Source organism: Myotis lucifugus, unplaced genomic scaffold, assembly GCF_000147115.1.
Source record: "Myotis lucifugus unplaced genomic scaffold, Myoluc2.0 scaffold_704, whole genome shotgun sequence".
Lineage (NCBI taxonomy): Eukaryota > Metazoa > Chordata > Mammalia > Chiroptera > Vespertilionidae > Myotis > Myotis lucifugus.
The window spans coordinates 176,596-196,793 of NW_005871752.1; the positions used below are offsets into that span (position 1 = coordinate 176,596).

The 20,198-nt window shown below is 53.8% G+C and overlaps 1 protein-coding gene and 1 long non-coding RNA gene across 4 annotated transcripts in view; both read left to right on the forward strand.

Moving 5' to 3' along the window:
• The first annotated feature begins 888 nt into the window (after positions 1 to 888).
• The window catches only part of PLPP1 (phospholipid phosphatase 1), a 37,709-nt gene continuing 18,399 nt past the window's right edge, over positions 889 to 20,198 (forward strand). Inside the window, exon 1 of one of the 3 annotated variants that reach the window (XM_023746599.1) lies at positions 889 to 1,027. In XM_023746599.1, the coding sequence (XP_023602367.1) occupies positions 889 to 1,027 (139 nt within the window). Of the gene's footprint in view, positions 1,028 to 12,533; positions 12,691 to 20,198 lie in introns of those variants that run through there. The other 2 variants (XM_006105620.2, XM_023746598.1) reach the window with 2 other exon arrangements.
• On the forward strand, positions 15,442 to 17,393 carry LOC106694889. The gene is made up of 2 exons (XR_001345961.2): positions 15,442 to 16,563; positions 17,200 to 17,393. It is a non-coding gene; the product is annotated as an uncharacterized LOC106694889 (long non-coding RNA).

Consider the following 20,198-nt stretch of genomic DNA (forward strand, 5'->3'; position numbering starts at 1 on the left):
AGGCCGCGACGCCCCTCACCAGCAGGTGTTCCCGGGTGGTGCGCGGTCAGTCGCTGAGGGGTGCGGGGCCAGCTTTCTGCCCCAGGGCTGCAGGAGCTTGCCTGTGCTTTTGGGGGTGCGCCCCAGGCCCGCCCTGCCGCCCCGCCCCGCGCTCACCTGCTCGCGCTCACCTGCCCCGCGCTCACCTGCCCCGCGCTGGTCCCGGTCCTCCCTCCCGGGAGCGCCGGCGCCTGCTGCTTGGTGCTCCTGCCTTTAGACGTGTGTCCTGCGAGGCAGTGTGCTGGGAGCTGCTCGTGCGCGTGGAGACCCGGGAGGACCCTGGAGGTGCAGGCAGCCCCGCTCAGTTCAGGCGTCAGGCTGGGCAGCTTCTCGGGCGGCAGGTCTGTGATCTCAGAGCATCCGGGGCAGCAGGTCTGTGACCTCAGAGCATCCGGGGCAGCAGGTCTGTGACCTCAGAGCATCCAGGTGGCAGGTCTGTGACCTCAGAGCATCCAGGTGGCAGGTCTGTGACCTCAGAGCATCCGGGGTGGCAGGTCTGTGGCCTCAGAGCATCCGGGGTGGCAGGTCTGTGACCTCAGAGCATCAGGAATAGGACATCCCCGGGTCAGGCCGGGCCGCCCAGGGCTTGCAGTCCCGCTGAAGACTCACACAGTCTGTTACCTGGTGGGTCTTTTGGGGGAAAAATCCCTTTTGGTTATCGTGAGACATGTTCATTGTTCACCAGGGCACTGTACTGTTCCGCAGTGAGTTGTAGGGACTGAGGTTAGGGAGAGGAAACGCCGCTTTTATAGAAAGACAAGTAGTCGTCTCGGATGTCAGGACCTGTATAATTACATTACATATATTAAAATTTACTGGTTTTCAACAGGAAGTTTACCTTCGGTAAAGATGTTAAATTTTAAGATGGATTTTAACTTGTACTCAGTGTCGCTCCACGTCACTTACATTTCCGAGAAGGAAGAGGGAATTTCAGCCAGAGCCGATGTGGATAATTCTGCCGGATTGGATAGCACCCCGTCACTGCCCGGTGTTGTGTGCTGTCAGAATTACACATCAGGTCCCCCTTTTCCTCCCTGAGGGGAGTTACTGACTCAGGAGACAGACGTGTGTGTGTGTATCTGTGCTGCGTGGCAGATGAGACTTCACGCTCTGAGGTGCTGAGGCTCGTGCTGTTACCCACAGGGCCGCACGGTGGGTGTCCGTGCTGTTTGCTTTTTCACTGTGTGCGGCGGGAGGGCCTGTGTGCAGGCGGGTCTGAGCGAGGATCGTTCCGGGGTCTGCGTTCAGCGTGTGCAGCCGCCAGGTCACGGGATAGCCAAAGGCTCAGAAAGATAAGATTGTGCCTCGGGTCTAAATGCCTTTGATGGTTTTGGAAAAGGCTTGTTGTGGGGATTTATGCATTAAGTAAGTTTTAGGAAAAGATCTATTTGAACCGTGTTTCGTCTGTTTTTGTGTTACTGGAGTTTCATTTAAGGCAATTCAGTGTATTGTGATAAGACCCAAATTCCCCTTTTCTAAACAGAAAATGAAGTACTGCCCGGTTCAGTTTGGTTCTAAGGTGACAGCAGACATAACCACACCGACTGACAGACAGCAGGGAGGGGACAGTGGTGCAGCAGAGAGAGCCCTTTGCGTGTGGAGTTTCGGAAGACAATGTGTTTTTATAGCAAACTCCCCTTCTAGTGGGGTCTGAGTCATTTTAAGTTTGCTCCTGTTCACCCTCCTGGCGGCAGGAGAGGGGCAGCCTAGAGCCATGGGAGCCAGAGGGTTATCAACCTGGCATGAGCTTTTTTCCTGTGGAGCATCTCCAGGTAAGGGCTGACGGTGCCAACAGAGAGATGACTGGGCACTTCCTAAGTACAGGGCTCTGTGAGAACGGCTCATAATTATAACGCGGATGTGTTCAGGCTCTGATAATGACACCCCAACATCGTCCGGCGTGTCCATTGTGCTGGTTCAGTGCTGTCTGATTGTGTTACACGCTGCTTTGTAATTTCACAGACGGTGATGTCTGCTGAAGTGACCATTAAACGTGTCCTCTGTGTGTGAGTGTGCGGGCATATGCGTGCGTACAAGCAAGCATTCTACCCCCAAGTCAAGGTATCATCACCGGAAACATGAGTTCCACAGCCAGGTTATTCGTGTGTTCAGTGGGGTCAGTCCTGGAAGGAGAGCTTGGAGAGCTGCTGCGAATGGATTCCTTCCTGAAGTGGAGCGTCGTCTGGCCCTCCTTCTCCGCTCTCTGGATGGTGAGCTCGGCGATGGGAGGAAAGGCCTCAGAGAGCACAGGGAGCTGCTCCCCAGCGAGCGCAGGGCTGGAAGGGCAGGAGCTGCGTGCTTTGTCCAGGGGTGAAACCGTGTCCCGAATAAAACTTACTGGTGCTTAATTGCTGGGGGTCATTCCAGACTTTACCCACCATGGCTCTAGGCTGCCAGTAAATGGACTCCCTGTCCACGAATCGACTCAGTGCACGCTGAAGGAAGGCTCCCTCTGTGCCGGGTCCATGGTAGGCACTAGGGGTACAAAGATGACAAGCCATCTCTGCCCTGTAGGCGCTCAGGGTCTAATGAGGGAGAGCAAACGAGGCTATAGTCCATCCTGATAAGGATAATAATGGGGTTTGGAATAGGTGCCCTTTGAGTGTAGGGAAGGGCGTTGTCTCATATGATTCATTACAGGTAAATGGTCGTCTGTTTACTCGTAGAGAAGCAGAAATGACAAGAGGCAACTGGAGTTACTCTCAGAATCCGTCTGTCCCTTCCCCAGGTGCTAGAGTAGTCGGACTCAGGAGGTGCCTGTGTGTGAGACTTCCCTGGGCTGCCCGCGAGGTGGAGGCTTCCGTGGAGCCTGTGTCTGCTGGGAGGTGGTCACTGTGCCTCCAGGCCTCCCTCCGCCTGCCCTGTGCTGGGGAAGTGACCTCTGTGGACTGCGCCGAGCCCTTGCTTTTTGGTGCTGGTTGGCCTTGGCCAGTGGGACATGGGCAGGGCCTGGAGGAGCCAGCTCCCTATGCTGGTTTATGTTGCAGAGCTGCTCTGTGTTTCGTGAGCAGGTCACAGCGATCGGTGGCCTCCCTGCCGGCTACAGTTACAGAGCTTGCTGGGTCTGGTCCCCGTGGGCCTGCGGTGATAGTGGCCTCCTGATGGTGCTGGCCTGGGCGTGTCTCACCCCCTTGCTGTCCTCCTTAGGTCCTGCCTGCGCCTTGAAGATGGGTCCTTCACTACATTCTCTTGAATCCCCTATTGGAGGGCGCTGTGTTTGGTTTGGTTTTTGCCTGGACACTCCTGACCATACACTTGCTGCGTTTGACGCCAGTGACAGCTGCCCCAAGAGCAGGTGCAAATAGGAGCTCATGGCCCCAGCGTGGGCTTTCCAGGAAGGGCGGGGGTTTCCTCGGCGAGCTCCAGGTGTGGGCTGAGCTCCGGGTGTGGGCTCACCATTATGCCGAATCAGTCAATGGTCAGATCAAATCTGGCAGCTAGACCTGGGCAGCGATTACTAGGGGCTGCGGAATCTGTGACTTCTCCTCCCCGTGACTATCGCCAGAATGCTGACCTCGTTCTGCCCCCTAAGTCATATCCCTGAGGAGCGGTCTCGTTCCTGACCCGCAGCCTGGGCCCCTTTTTCATGGGGGCGGGGGGGGGGCAAGTAGTTAGCGAGAGTCACTTGCTGAATAGTTCCGAGCACTCTGGGCCCTCCTTTTCTCTGAACATTTATTTGTTCATTCACTCATCATCGAGTGCGTATTGGTTTCATATTTAGTAGGTGCCGTGCACTGTGGTAGGTACAGGCAGCCCCCCAGTTAGGGCAGTGCGACTTCTATTTTTTTTTGTTTTTTTACTTTACAGTGGCGTGAAAGCGAGCACATTCAGTAGAAACCATCCTGGGGATTTTAAATGTTGGTCCTTTCCTGGTCTAGTGATAGGCGGACGTCCTCTCTGCTGCTGGGCAGGGCCGCCTCGGGTCTCGAGGGGAAAGGACGGGCGCTCCACAGTGCACCCCGCCAGCGGTTTGGGGATATTGTTTTCCCACCCGTCGTGTCTACAAAGCGCCCACCCTGTCTCCTGCTTTGGGTGAGGAGAGGAAGGCAGTCACCCACGGGCTGAAATTCAAGATGGTTGTCCACCTCCAGGCCGATGTCCGTGGTCTGAGCACGCTCAGGGCGGCGTGGCTGAGCTGGGAGGTTCGGCAGGTCAGTGTATTCAGTGCATTTTCAACTGAGGCTGGGCCTGCGGGGACTTCACCCCACGGTGGGTGGAGGGGCGTCTGCATGTAGATGAGCAAGTAGGACAGTGCTGTGCTGGTCGCCTGCCGGCGGCGTCCATGAACCAAACTGCTTTTGCTGCTGCGGAAGGTCGGCTGGGTTGTTCCTCTTCCCTCCCAGCCCCCGAGAACGGAAAGGACTCTCAGAAAATGAACGGCACTTGGTGAGACCTGGCGGCATCTGGGGTCAGGCTGGCCCTGCTGCACGGCTTTTCCTGTCTGCGTGGCTCTGGTTGGTTTTATGCGGTTGCGTGCTCACTAGGCTCATCCTCTTGGATAGCGACCGAGATGCTCCGACAGGCTCCCCTCTGGGTTTCTGAAAGGCAAACTCTTCCTCAGTCTCGCTCTGAATTACGTGCTTTGCAAACTCATGTCCGTTCTGTGAATCTATTGCTTTCTCTCTTGCTTAGTCCTTTTGACTGAGCTTTCCCACGTTTCCACGTGTTCCTCGGCTTGGGGTCATCCTGATTCTCTGGGGTAAGGGGTTGACGTTTCCTTGCTCCTGTGCACCCCGCTAACGGCAGACGCTAGTAGAAAGTCACCGAATTCCAGGATTTTAAGTAAACCCAGTTCACGTGTAGTTTCCGTTTATGGGAAGGAATTTGGGGTGTTAGTTGTTTGCTTCCTCCTAACTTAGGAGCTTAGTTCAGCATTTAGGATAGAAACACAGTCCTGGTGACAAGCTAGTTGGGGCTGTATCGGCCTGACCCGGTCTCTCTCTTCCAAAAAGCACTCCCACGTACTATTGTGAGCAGTGTCACGCCTGCCCTCTGCCCCCTCTTCTCTGTTGACCCTAGTTTTCATTGTCACTCCTTCCCCTCGCTCCTCCTCCTGCTCTCCTGCTGCCTCCCACCTTCTTGCTGTCCAGGTTTAAAGCCCTGGAGGTTTGGAGTCGCCTTTACTTAATGGAAACTCGCCTAACGTTGGGAATGGCTCACTCTTTATAAACTGTACATTTTTCTTTAAAACGTTAGAGAGCCCTCAGAGTCTAGTGATGGACTCCGGATCCCCGTTCCAGCGCCTCCATTCAGGAGCTGGGGGCTCGGGCCCAGTGTCCTCCCTGTGCCCCCGTTTCCGCACGGGGCTGACGCCAGTCCCGGCCTCACACGTTGCCCTGAGGCCTGACCGAGTCCACGTGTGAGGGCTGAGCGCAGCACCTGCACTGGGCGCAGTGTATGGTTGTCGTAGGAATTATTTCTCTGTAATCCTACCAACTGCAACCTAATTATTTTAGTAGAAATGACATCAACTAGTTTTGTATTAGGGGCACAAACACTTTAAAACCTTTCCCGTGGGCCGTCGTGGAATGTCTTGAAGCTGACGGCATCTTGAGGGGGCGAGTTTTATCAGTCATGTGTGAAAACCACATGTGTGACCTCCGGGGGTGGTAATCCCGTGGTGGGGGAAACAGCTGTCTGGGAGTGTGCTGTGTGTAATGAAACACGTGGAAAAGCTCTTGCTCTATACGGAGGGAATTCCTGAATTTCAGCTTCACCCGGGAAGGAGCTACTGCACTCTGCTCACCGGCCCAGTTTTTATTGCCCGGGCCTTGGAGACCGTCCTCCCCAGGTAAAAAGTGGGCTCAGCAGTCCTGACGTTTTTAATGACCTTAACTGTACACCCTCACTTGTGTAAATTCTGTGAACTTAATTCCTCTCTGCAGTGAAGCCGGCAGCTGAGGAGGGGGCGGGGGACACTGTGTGCAACACCTCCCCCCCTTTTCAAGTCAGGAGGTACGCATTGTGGTGCGTGGTGGTGTATGAGCACAGTGTTCAGGCTTTAAAGTGTTGACTTGTCTTCATCTTCGCTTGTTTATCTAGTGAACACCACTGTGTGCTTAGTGCAGTGCTAGGAGCTGGCACTGTCCCTGCAGAAGATAAGGCCGCTACTAAGGTGTGAGACAATTACAGGTGTTTGTACATGCGCTGAAGGAAGGAAGACAGGCTGGGAGACAGGTGCTGGGGCAGCCCTCGGGGAAGGCTCCTCGGGGAGGGGCTGTCTGAGCGAGATTTGAGGATGAAGCCCGTGGGAGTGAGGGGCGGGAAGAGGAGTCCAGCCTCGGGAGGCTCGGGCGTGAGGGCCAAAGGGGCAAAGGGCATCTGTAACAGAAAGGGGCCGTGTGGCTGGAGTGTGGTGGCAGCTGTGGTCTTCTCAGTAGTGACTCTGGAACTCATTTCTAAACGTCGGTGTGGATGACGACGCCAGTGTTCAGCGCCCGCTGGGCCTGTGCGGTCTCTGCTCCACTCGCTCAGGGGGCGGCTTGGCCATGTCCGTCTGCAGGTGGTGGGAGAGCTGGAAACTCCCGTGGAACCAGGACGTGGTGCCGTTCGGAGCTGGGAAATGCAGTTCTGAGGAGGGTGGCTTCTGGAAGCAGATTGGTCTGGGTTTGGGAAAGGTGGCCGTGGATGGAGAGGGCGGGGAAGGAGGGACGGGATTCGCTGGCTGTAGGAGCAGCGATTGGTTCAGGCGGCCGGGATGCCTATGACTGTTTGGTTCTGTGTGAGGGCTTCCGGGCTGTTGCTGCTCCCTGTACTCTGAGCTGTGTCTGCTGTCTGAAGGTGGCGCTTTAATTTTTCTAATTCACACTCCTGACGACTGCTGAGAGTGCCAGGGGGCGTGCATCCTGCAAGATGGAGCTAAGGTGCCCAGTTGAGTCGCACAGCCACAGACTTCCTCAAATAGCGCCGCCTTGTGGGCATCCCTGCCCAGGAGGGAGACCTCTGCCCTCCGCTGCTCTCCACGCGAGTCCCGTGCAGCCACCATCAGTGCCTCAGCCCAGCAGGTGCACGCAGAACCCCGTGGCTGAGCGCTCAGCTTCACTGCTGGGAAGTGTGTCCAGAGTCTTTTGCAGGGTGGGGCCCAGGAAAATGACATACAGGAGGCGTCGCGGAGGAGTCTGGAGGTAGTTGGCAGCTCGGTAAGCCGCCGGCCTTGCCTGGGCTTCAGTGAGCTCCACTGGAGGGAGCGGAGTTGGTGGCCTGCTGCTGGAGAGGCGAACGAGGGGGAAGAGAGCCATACTCACCGATGCCTGAACAAGCTTGGTAACTGTCGTAGGTGAACTCACGCGGCCCTCACAAAACTCAGGCAGTGGCCGCCTCTTCTTCCTGGCACTGGGCACTGTTTTCCCAAGGAGGGTGGGAGAGTAAGACGAACCCGAGGCCTCAGCGGCTCCTGGCTTCTGGGCGGGAGCCTGAGGAGTGCCCTGCGGTGTGGCCTGAGTGCCAGACGCCGCAGCCCGAGGCCGGGAGAGCGGGTTTCCCTCAGGAGCACGGGCGGCGGGCAGGTGTCCTGAAGAACGCATTTCAGCGATCGCTCCCGAGACCCGTGCTGTGACTGTCGAGAGACCGTGCGGGCCTGTGGGCACGGAGTTCCTTAGCCGGCTCAGGCCGTGTTGCTGCTGCAGACGGTGACGAGGGGCTTGGCGTGGGCAGCGGCGGGAGGCGCTCGGGCCTCGGCTGCATGATGAGCGGGCACCACCTGAGCCGGCTCCGCAGGGCCGGCCGCCCCGTCTATTCCCACTCACTGTGCGGCGTGGGCAGGCGCTCACGCTGTCCGCTGTCCGCGTGTCCTCCTCTAACGAGGACCAAGATGATGCTCTCGGTGCCTCCTGGTCGTGCCAGGCTGAGGCAGGGCGTGGGGAGGGTGTGGCCAGTCCTGCCTGTGCTGCTGCTATCGTCCTGAGGCCAGGAAGCCAGGGAACCAGTTCAGCCCCGCTGACCAGGCTGTTCTTCACGTGTGGTCCGCACGCTGGCTGCTTTTCTTCTGGGACATTGTTTAGTGTAGCTCCAGCTTCAGCTTAAACAGCATTGAAATTGAGCCCTGGTTTGTATTCAGTTTTCAGTGCCCAGATCACTAAGAAATGTTTTGATTACTTCTAACCTATTTCTCTCTGGAAGCAGATACTGCAGTCAGATCTGATTTTTTTTTAAAAAAAAAACAAGTTTTTATTAATTTTTAGAGAGAGAGGAGCGGAGAGGGATAGAAAGATAGAAACATCTATGAGAGAGGAACATCACTGATTGGCTGCCTCCTGCACGCCCCCTACTGGGGATCGAGTCCACAACCCAGTGACCTCTTGGTTCCTAGATTGACACTCAACTGCTGAGCCACACTTGCTGGGTAGATCTTCTGCTTTAAAAAAACACTTTTTAAAATCCTCACCTGAGGATATATTTACTGATTTTAGGTATGGGAGGGACATGGGGAGAGAGACACAGAGAAGGAGAAAGGGAAACAGAAAATCCCTCGGTTGCCTCTGGCACATGCCCTGCTAGGGATGGAACCCACAACCTAGTTTTGTGTCCTGACCTGGAACTGAACCCAAAGCTCCGTTGGTTGGAGCGTCCTCCGCACCGAGAGGCGCCCGTCGGATTGGGAGATGCCGAGCAGAGGATGCCGTCGGCCCAAGCACGCGGCAGAGGAGGATTTCACTTTTTTCGAACGGCGTGGACAAGAGAAAGGCATTGTCAGTGGCTCCTTTCAAGCATTGTCTCTCTCTGACCCAATAGCCCAACTGGAGAAAAGGCTTCTTAAATTGTGATGTTATCGAAACTTGTTGGACAGGTTATGGGTACCACTTCACAGCTGGTGTTGGAGAGCTCCACTAGCGCTCACCGCTCGCCGCTCACGCGCACTGAGGCTCGTGGCTGCCGCTGATGTAGTCCAGTTACTGACCAAATCCAAAAGCAAGTGAGTCGCTTACCTTTCATGAAGATACTGGTTTTGCACAGACTCCCCCCTTGCTTAGGGTTTAACATTGTGAGTGATTTTCCAGTGAGTGGCAATCTGCTTATGTAACTTTACTTAAAGGCTCGACGAGTGAGCTAGCAGTGAAAGTAGTTGGCTTGGTCTTAGCCCAGCGGCTCTCAACCTGTGGGTCGCGACCCCTTTGGCGGTTGAACGACCCTTTCACAGGGGTCGCCTAAGACCATCCTGCATATCAGATATTTACATGACGATTCATAACAGTAGCAACATTACAGTTATGAAGTAGCAACGAAAATAATTGTATGGTTGGGGCACAACATGAGGAACCGTATTTAAAGGGCCAGAAGGTTGAGAACCACTGTCTTAGCCGGTTGAGATGCAAATGAACAAAAATGAACCAGTAAGTGTATGATGGGGAAATAGGGGTCCTGTGGTGTTTTATGGAAAGGGTTCTGGATAGGAATGGGGTGGCTTTCTAAGATGATGACTTTGGCTCGGGGCAGAGCAGTGCATTCGAGCTGGGAGAGAAGGTTGAGGGGGATCAGTGAGGTCCAGATGAGAGCGTGGTAGCGAGACCACAGAGGGGGTGAGGTTGGAGAGGAGTGGATGGGTTTGAGCGGCATCGCAGAAGTAAACGGACAGGTTTTGGTGACACATTGAATGTGGGGTCAGAGGGGTGGTCCTGAAAGTTGTGGCTTGTCTAATTGACAGATGTTGGTTCCAGGCCAGTTCCTAAGCTGGGGGTTTCGCACACAGGCCCGTTAGTAGGCTGGGGAGACGGGAGAGAGCCCGGGAGAGAGCCCGTTGGAAGCAGGAGGGGAGGGAGGCGGTAGTGAGCCTGAGGGGAGCTGCTGCTGAAGGTGCCTGGAGATTCCCCAGAGGAAGTGCCAGCTTCGTGTGGGTGAATGGGCTCGGCTCAGGGGCGCCCTGGATGGGGAGCCAGTGGCCTGTTCAGTAATTAACGTCACGGGAATGGAGGACATCTCAGCAGCCAGTTGAGAGTGGGAAGGACAAGGCCTTAGGACTGCGCTTCAGGAACACCAGCCTCTCCGATGGGTGGAGGGCACACTGAGCCCCCGAGAGAGGGCCTGGCTGCAGGGACAGGACCATGTCTGCGTTCTCCCGCGAGAGCAGTGAGACCAGGCCTGGGAGGCGGCCACTGGGTGGTTCCGCGGGGTCACCGATAACCTTAGGCAAAGCCATTTCCACATCGGAGGGGCTGGGAGTGGGAATGGGGCTATTGCTGATTACTGCAAAGAGGGGGCTGAGAAGGGAGCATGTGGTAGCTTAAGGGGCAAGAGGCCCAAATATTGACGGACCGACCTACGAAAAGCACCTCAGGGCCTTCCTGCAGACGTGAGCAGAGCCCGGGCAGGCTCACCTCTGAGGCTGGGAGCCGCGGGGTCAGGGGCCGCAGGGGCAGGAGGCTGCGGGGGAAGAAGGACCCTGCCAGGCGGGCACCATTGTAAGCCAGTGGGACAGGGATGGTGGAACGGCTCTTACAGAATCTGCCGACAACAGTGGGCTCCTCGATGCTGCTGTTGGCCAAGTAGCTGGGACCGGGTAGGATTGGAAGCTTCAAAACCTGCTTTGCTACCTGTTCTTGCTTCGGCTCACACACGTGTTACTCAGTCTCGCGAGGCTTCCGTTTCTTCACTCGCACCCCAGAGAGGACACTGCGCCCCGAGCACCGCGCCGGCCTCCGGACCTTCCTGCCTGAGTCCCTTCTTGTTCCTCCTGGAGCAGGCGTGTGTGAGTGTGTGTGTGTGTGTGTGTGTGTGTGTACGCTGAGCCTTAAAGGACAGTCCATGGGAGTCCTTCCTTCTCCACCTTATCTTCTATAGAAAATAACCTGAGTGATACAAATGTACATTTTTGGGGAAACATATGATTTGCTACTGCAATAATCATAACCATTATAAAAAAGAAATTTACCAAACGTTTTTGGCCTGTGTGCCTTTAAAAAAAAGTGTGTGTATTTTAAACAAAGCTTACTAATTTAGATATGCCACTTTGGAGACTTCCTGCCAGAGTAAGCGTTTTTCTATTTTCTTCTGGGACACACCTTAGTGTGACTTTATTTTGGTTTCTGAACCTTGCCGTTTGGCATAATTTCAGACTAGACACGATGCACTTGACATGAGCACTCTTAAGATTTAAAACACACAATATCTTCTCAGGGGGTGGGCGCATGAAAAAGGAAAAGCAGTTGAGGTCTCAGGTCCGGATTTTAGTTGGTTGTTTATTTAAAATTTTTTATTTGTAGTTTTGGCTCTTGAATTATTTCCTAGTATATTTGGGGCACGGAGATAACTATTTTTGTACCGGAATGGTGACATCGTCAGTCTGATTTCTTCTTTACAAGTTCAGTTGCTAAAGCTGTCTCCTTATCGGTGTGAAAACCGGCCCCATCCACCAGACCCAGCCTTTTTTTTATTATTATTATTATTTTATTAAGTTATTACATATGTGCACCCAGCCTCTCAAGAGGCGTCTGTGTGTGGCTTTTGGAGAAGATGACGAGCGTTTGCCAGCTTTCCTCAGCGGCATGTGCGGGAGGACGCAGCCTGTGTGCTGGGACGGCGGCCTGCTGCCCGCGCGGAGAGGTTCTCACCCAGCTTCTCTGAGGGGCCTTTGTGGGTCAGGGAGCTGGTTGGGTGGGATTTCTGAGCCTGGAGGGTGTTCTCACCGGGTGTAGGATGCTCCGTTTTACAAGCTTAAATCATACTCCGATGAAACCCTACTGGTCATACTGTCTTTAATCTAAAGACTAAATAAACTGTAGACACTACTTCAAAGAGGAGCCTTCGCTTTGATTCACTCCTACATTACCTATGAAGGTGGTTGGTTATGGGCCAGCCTTTGGAGCGGGCGGGGAACCTTATTTCTGCCAGGCACCAGGTGACTACCGATCACCATCATTCCTGGGCCAGACACACGGTCAACTTAAAAATCAGCCTGCTCTGTGCGGTCACGCATTTCACGAACTTACCCCGACGGCCTTGGCAGGGCCAGACCCAGTGAGTCCTGGGCCTCGTGCCCGCTTTAGCGAAGGGACTGGACGCAGGAGGTCAGTGCTGGGGGAGTGTTCCTGGGCATCCGCTCCCAGGCTTCCAGGTTAGGCATCGCCTTTTCACCAGAGCTGCTTCTCCTCGTGCCTCATGGGAGAGTGGGGAATAGACGGCTTTGGCTTTGGAAATACCTGGTGTTTCCTTGTGTGCGTTTAGCTTAATGTGCTTAAGTATTGGCTATGGAATACTGTCATCATTAGTAAGATCTCCATTAGCTTTTTTCTTTAAAAATAATTATTAATTTCCAAACCTTGTAAAATTAACATGTCATAAATTGGTAAATAGAAAACCCAGAAAATAAAATATTACTACTAATCTCCCCATCACCCAGAGCAAACGCTTTTTAACATTTTGGTTATATATCTTTCCAGTGCTTTTTTCATGTGTATGAATTCACACTTTAAAAAAACAACAAAAACACATGCTTTAAAAAAAATAGTGGGATATTGCTGCATATACTCTTTGTATTTTGGCATAATCCACTTTAACTTCCGTTTTTTATTATTTAGATGATTTGCCATTTCTGTGCTGCTGTTCTGTGTACCACATCCTGGTGTAAACTCTGGAAACTCTTGGGCACCTGTCCGACCGTCTCACCGTGTCCTCGCCTCTTCTGTGCCCCCCTCTCTGCCAGCACTTCCTTCTCCGACAGTAAGACCCGTCAGCGGGCAGTCTGTTCTCAGGCAGTCGGTTGGCTGTCGGCAGGAACATGCTGGTCCCTGTTGGAGGCAGGGGTCAGTGACACACAGACTCACTGTTTGCTGAAGAGAAATGACCGCAGCACAGGACCCCATGTCGGGACAGGCTGGTGTGTGTCCCCGGCCCCGGGCGCTCGGACCGCAGGGCAGCGCACCGTCAGGCAGCGCACCGTCAGGGAAGAGCGTTTGTTATGAAGGGCTCTTCCTGTGCCAGGTGCTGCGTCAGGCACATTGCTGGGCTCTGAGTGTGGGCAGTGCTGGGAGGTTCGTAATTAGTACTTATTCACTTTCACCATAAGAGGAGACTGAGCTCAGATGGCAAGTAGCATGGGAGGTGCCAGGGCTAAACCTGGCCAGCGCTGCCCAGGACCCGCCCTGGGCACGCACCGAGGCAGGCAGGCGAGGGGAGGAAGTAGGGTGGGGCAGGTGGGGCAGGAGTGTGGAACGTGGGGTGGCAGCTGAAGCCAGCATTCGAGTGGGTTGACAGTCTACACCTAGTGGAACTCACTGCCGGTACCAGTCTGAATTCAGACACCTTAGGGTGCAGCGGAGGGAGCCCCACAACGGGCACAGGGAGCAGAAAGGCCCCGCACTGCTGTTCTGCAGGCGGCTCTCCCTGTCCTCCCCCGGCAGCACCTCCACCGTCACGCACGTGGGACGGGGTGGTGCAGCCTCCGCACGCGGCATCGCTCACCACTAGTGAGACAGCCATGCGGGTATCAGTGTGACCCGACAGTTTGCTGTCGTTTTTGCCTCTTTCAAAATGTGCTGATATCACCCCAAACTCTAATTTCATGTAAATAGAGAGTGTTTTGGCTGAGAAATGATTATAGTTGTAGCTTCAAATACCAAAGAAGCCCAAAATAGATTCCTGATCAGGGCCGAGGAGAAAGTAAAGTAGAAAACAGATCAGCTGTCTCCCACACCCTGTCCTCCAGCCTCCGCCCCGCCCGCCCAGAGCCCAGCCCATGGAAAGTTTGGGGCTGTGACCTTCCCAGTGAGGGAGGAACAGCTGTGGCCGGGCTCCGGAGCCTCTGGGGAGGGAAGCAGCAGGTGACCGACTCCCTGTTTTCATGTTTGTTGGGGCACAAATGGGCTGGTTGTTTTTTATGCAGAAATCGGAGTTCCCAGTGAAAGAACCGCATGGTCATTTTGGATGTTTTTTTTAAAAAGCTCTTTAAGTATATACATGCTTATTTTAAGGGTCTTAATGAACTCAGAGACGCCAAGGTTGAGGATATTATAGGTCATTATTGACAGAAAACCACAAAAAGTGAAAACCTTCTTTGGTAAATGTCACTTACATCCAGTGTCTTTTCCCCCTTTGTCCCAACTTAAACACAAAACACAAAACCAGCAAGATAACTCGGTCTTTTTATAGTAAAACCGTGTCAGCCACAGAGAGGTGGTGCCTGCAGCTGTGACCAGAAGGTAGGTGTCTCCAAAAGCCGAGGTGCCCGTGCTCTGACCTCTTGCCCCTGGACACCTGGGGTGCCATCTCTGAGTCAATCTCAAATACAGGACCCCCCCCATCACAGGGGGTGCCTTCCGGGACCCCACTGGGTGCCTGAAGCCGCGGGTAGTACTGGACCCCACATGTACTGTATTTTCCTGTGCACACGGACCTTTCCCTTCATTGATAAGTGAGGCGCCCTAAGATTAACAACAGTAACCAGCAGTAAAATAGGACAGTTATAACACATGCTAATAAATTACAGGGGCGTGCTCGCTCTCAGATGTCCGATTGTGTGGCTCGCCTTCTTGTGATGACATGGAGTTTTCCATTTCTGTTTTTGGACCGAGGTTGACCACTGGTAACTGAAACCTCGGAAGGTGAAACCCAGGATAGTGGGGGTGAAGGGACCTTGTGTATACATTGACCTCTACACTGACCTCCCGCCTGGCGCCCCGCCCTGTCCCCTCCCCTCCGCCTCGCACAGACTCCAGGCCTTCCGCTCAGAGCCGGTGTTGACGTCTCACTTGCTCGTGAAACACTCGAATCACTTACCTGGGGTCAGACCCTTCCTGCTGTAGCTGCTGCCCGCTCGTATTCTCTGACTCCTCGTGCCCTCCCCTGCTTTAGCGGGAGCATCCTGTTTGTCCTTTAGCTTATCGGCGGGGCGACTGCGCTCCGCTCCCGAGCTTCGTGCCTTGCCCACTCCATTGCTTTTCCTCGTCCCGGGCCCTCGGGGAATCCCCCCCGCCTCCCCTTTTAGCAGGCGGACTGTTTCCAGCTCACTTAGGACTTCGAGTCAGGCAAGTACCTGTTTGAATCCCGGAGGCCCCACTGACTGTCAGGGCTGACGGCCAGTCTGCATGTGAGCCTTCCCTTCCCCACCCACTGCGCCCCGGCCCCTCCCGTGGGCCTCCGGCCACACCCGCCGTGGAGCCGAGCCCCGCTCCGGCACAGGCTGCGTCGCTCTGAGCGGCCAGCGCGGGCGGTGCTGGTGGTGGACATGTTTGATTTCACCCTTGTTACACGTGTGGCTTTGTACGCTGCTGGTCCTCTCTGAGTCACCCTCTCCTCTAAGCAGGGCTGATAATACCTGTTCTACAGGTGGCTCTGTGTGAAGTATGTGCCGAGGGCCTGTCTGCTGTAGCACTGACGTGGGTGCTTGGCTGTCCGTGAACACCGCAGAGCTCTCCGCTCCGCCTCGGAGCGTGTGTGCCAGTGTCGCGCGGGGAAGATGCAAGTGACGTACGTGTTCACATGGGGCAGACACGGGGCTCACGTGTTCTCGCCCTTTCTTCCCCTTTGCCCTCCTGGGCCATCGGGGCCAGAGGGCCAAGGGCAGTGCAACCTGGGAAAGGTGGAGCCAACACTCAGAGCTGGACTTGGCCTTCCCACAGAGGACCCGGGCCTGACCGCACTGCCGGGCGGCACAGATGAGAAGCCGCCTTGTGGGGGAGGGTAGGAACCTCAGGTGACCCTTCTCTTGGTGGCCGTGTCTCCCTGTGCTTGCGTCTCCCTTGGATCTAGCTCCTCCATCCTTATTCTAAGTCCCCCCCCCCCAGTCCCAGTCCATCACCTCCCCCCACTCTCAGATCTTTGCAATACAGACAAAGGCAAGACAATTGTGCCTTTTCCTGCCCTCATTTTCCTTTGAGGGGCGGCAGGTTCTCCCCTCCCCTCCTTTTACCAGAAGGTGAGTGCACTTGGCTCTCCTGCTGCTGCACCCCTTCCTTCTGTCAGCCCCCCATGGCCTGCTGCCTGTGCTCTTTCTGCTCAGCTCTTTGTAAGTGGCGTCTGTCCGTAGACCTGTGGGGTCAGCGGGCTCATGGCCTCCTGACCGAAGTCTCAGCCTGTGTGGCTTTGGGCAGGTTTCTTCATCTTCAGAATGATGTCATGTTTGCCTTTTAAAGTTGTTGGAGGATTAACAGTCAGGATGCACGGTGAGCGTTCAGTGAAAGGCACCTACTGTTGGTGACATTTCACCAAGTGGCCCTTCATTTTCCCTGGCACCACCCACGGTGCCCCCACCCTTTCCTGGAGTTCATCCTTTAGCCGGCCCTGTTGACTTTGGTTTTCTTTCCAAGGTCACGGCTGCTGTCACCGAGTGATCGCAGTCTCATCGCAGGGGCAGCCGTGCCTTTCCGCTCGATAACTTCACACTCGTCTTGAGTCTCCTGAGCGCCCCGCTGTGCGCCACGCGAAGCCTGCGTGAGGGCAGGGCTGGCCAGCAGGGGGCGTCCCTCCCCTGGCACACCTGTGCGTTTCACTCAAGTTGGTAAAAACCTGAGTGACGCTCGCCTGTGAACCTGCCGGCCCTTCCCACGGGGGAGGAGGAGTGCAGAGCTCCGGTCGGTCAGCAGGAGGCCTTTCCAGGTGGGTCTGGAAAGAACCCGCAACACCTGTTTCCAGAGAAAGCGAGAAAATGTGTATTTTGTTAGAACTGAATTAGACACCAAATAAAGGACATTCCTTAAGTGTGGAATGAATAGAACTTTCTAAAAACTGCTCAGGTAGCACAAAGTCGTATAGAGCCAAAAGCTTTATTTACTTTCAACCTTGACTGCTAAAAGGAGAAAATGAGAGGGTTCGTGGGAGCGCGTTTTACAAAAGTAGCTGTGGGCTCAGTTGTTAGACCCAAATATACACGAGGAAAACGCAGACACGGCCCCGCGTGCGCGGGCTGGGTGGTAGGAAAGGAGATTTCTTACGAGTGGGTTCTGTCCCCTCCACTTTGGGAGACATCAGTTCCTGGAGGCAGTTCCCGGGCTGTGTGTTCCTGTGCGTGTGCTGAGGTTGCCTGTCTCCTCCCTGGTCTGCCCACCGTGTAGACACCAGGATGGCCAGCCGCCCGCCCTGGCTAGGATGTGTCTGGGTCACACAGAGCAGCTTCCCTCACCCATGCGGCCCAAGAAGGAAACCTGTGGTTTGTCTGTGTGCAGACTGGCTGGGGCTGGTGGGATCAGGGACTGGCAGGGACCTGAGAATGCCTCTCTTCTTCCTCATTTGTAGACGCGGAAGCTGGACCCTGGGGGCTAGACTCCTCCTAAAAGACAGGCCGGGGCCGGGAGATGTGCGAGGAGAGGAGCTTTGTTAAAACCCCGGCTTCCTGCTTGCCAGCCTGTCACTGCTTACCCACCCGCGTCCACACCCGAGAGACGGAGTGTCTCTGAGTTTCTGATAAATTAGCCCTTTAACAATTTTAATAATCTCTGTGTTGGTGTTTTCTTTTTTGTTTTTTCTTAAGCCTTTAACAAGACTGATCATTAACCAGTAAAAACTCACTTGGTTTTGTTAATCTGGTGTTTCCTTTGTTTTCTATTTTATTCATTTCTGGTCTATATTCCTTTTACTCTCTTGAGCTTGTAAAAAATAAGTTATTGAATGTTTCATGAATTTCTAAGGTATACATTTAAGGCTCTACATTTTTATGTGTAGTATTTTAGCTGTGTACTTTAAGTTTTGATTTGTATTTTCATGTTCATTTCAGACTATTTTATGATTTACATTTTAGCTTTTCTAGACCTATGACTTAGTGATTTTTAAGTTTTCAAATGTCCAGATTTTGGGGGACTGTCTTCCCCTTCGTGAAATTGTTAGAGATAATAATAGGCCAACACCTGGCAATAGTGGGCACTCAGCAAATGCTCTCACTTTTCCTTAGAAAAATTAAATGCTTTTGAAATTAGAACTTTTTCAATAAGTGCCATTTATAGCATAATTTCAGGAAACACAGCAAAAAAACACCCCATCATTTTCATGGTGATAAAGCAGTTCTTAAAATTAAAAATTAATGATCTTGACCTTTTGTTGTATTATAAAACATTCAAATATGGAAATATATACAGTAGGAGGTGAGTTGTCTACCTGACTTTATATTAAATGCCATCTCTAGAGTTAACCACCTGAAAGTTGGTTATATATTTTTCTAGGCTTTCTAATGTATATTTAGACATAAACACAAATACTTTTTCATATAAATGAAATACTAATTATAATGTTTTTACAGATCATTTTGCCTCATTAGCAGTATATTGAACATATTTCTATGTATGTGTTGCTTATTCTAATACTAATACTATTGCTTAGGCCAGCGGTTCTCAACCTGTGGGTCGCAACCCCTTTAGGGGTCAAACGACCCTTTCACAGGGGTCCCTTAAGACCATCGGAAAACACATATATAATTACATATTGTTTTTGTGATTAATCACTATGCTTTAATTATGTTCAATTTGTAACGATGAAATTGGGGGTCACCACAACATGAGGAACTGTAGTAAAGGGTCGCGGCATTAGGAAGGTTGAGAACCACTGGCTTAGGCTTTGAGTTTTTCCCCAGATTCTGAAGGACAAATACCTGTTTTTAAATGAAGATGCTGTGCGGCTGTGCTGCCTGTCACTGCTGTCAGTGTGCATTGTTCTTGCACAGACTGAGAAGCAGTGACACTGAAGGCTCAGTCAGTCCCCACACAGCCGGCTGTTCATCTTCGCTATAAAGCACACCTTCCTCTTACGCATGTGTGTGTGTGATTCCGGTTTATAAATTGCTACAGGGCCAGCAGGATTGCTGTGTAAGAGTCTCGTAAGCTGGGCGGCCTGGTGATTTTAGGTGCTTCCTGCTGGGGAACAGGGCCCATTGCGATTCGTGGTCTGTGCCGAGCACGGCAGCACAGCGCACGGCGGGCACAGTGCGTGAGAATGCCGTCCCCGGGCCTGGAGCTCGGCCTCGCTGACCTGAAGGGGTGGAGTGGGCGCTGCCACGGACTAGGGCGTGCGGGGGGTGCTTTGTGACGGCTGCGGCTCTGACGGTGTCTAGTGGCCCCAGAGAAGCGGCTGGAGATGGGCCTGCAGAGGATCGTGTGTTGAAGTCCTATCTGAAGGTCCCTGCTTTACGCCCTGTCGCCTCACGTGGAAATCTGAGTGGGGCTCCGCCTTTTCTCCGAGAGAAGGGGGAGAGCAGTGCTCGTGGGCGCTGGGCTGTGCGAGTGCGTGGGGACGGGGCTGCCGGGGCAGGCCTGTGAGCAGCTGCCCTGTGAGGGGTGCTCCCCGGGAGCTTGCGCGGTGCTTGTTGGCACAGAGTTAGACGTGCTTCCCGAGCCTGTGCTGGGGCTCCGTAGCGTGTTGACCTCTTTTTCTTGGTTTGTTGTAACCTGAGTCTTTTGGAGAGAAAAGCCACTTACAGCCTTTCAGGACCTGAGTTGCTGGTTGCACGTGATGATGGTGTATGTGCCTCCGAGGCTCCTGCACCCCGTGTGCTCACGTGTTCATGTCTCAGCAAATACTCCCGCTGGTCCCTCAGCTGCCACCTGTTCCGGCCAAGCTGGGCTTCCCTCGGCGCCTCGCCATGGCCCCGCCCGCCCGCCCTGCCGCTGCCTGGGTAGGGGCCGCGCTGAGCACTGGGCAGTGCTGTGTGGGCTCTCCAGCTTCCTCCTGGGCTCTGGGCCCGCGCCCTGGGGCTGCCCTGCCTCCGGAGCCTGATCCATCAGCTTTGCTCCCACCCAGCGGGGTTTCCTGCAGCTCCAGCGCCTCAGTGACACGCTGCTGAGGTCTCCTCACTCCTTCCCGTCCGGAGTCCTCTTGCCGTGGGATCGGGATGGAAATGTCTGCTGAGGAGGAAGGGGCTTGTCCAGAGCCGGACACGCGAATCCCCCGTGGCTCAGCGTGACGTGTACTTTCATGTCTGATACGAGATCTTTCGCGGAGATGGAGGAAGGCCGTGGATACTGAAGTAGTCATCACTTTAACAATATCCGGAATTCTATGTCACTCCTTTTCTTTACTTTTGCTTCTGCATATTAGCAGCTCACAGTTTACCTCAGTCTTTCTCTCTCTTTAAAGTGCATTTTAGATTTATTCCACTGAAATGTAACAGCATATTTTTAAGCAAGTATGTACTCCATACAAAATGGGAGCGATCTCAGTGACCACGTCCTTGGGGGAGAATATAGGAAACACATACCAGGTGTGGGCTGGCGTCTCCCTCCGTGTATCTCATACGGGGGCACTGAGGG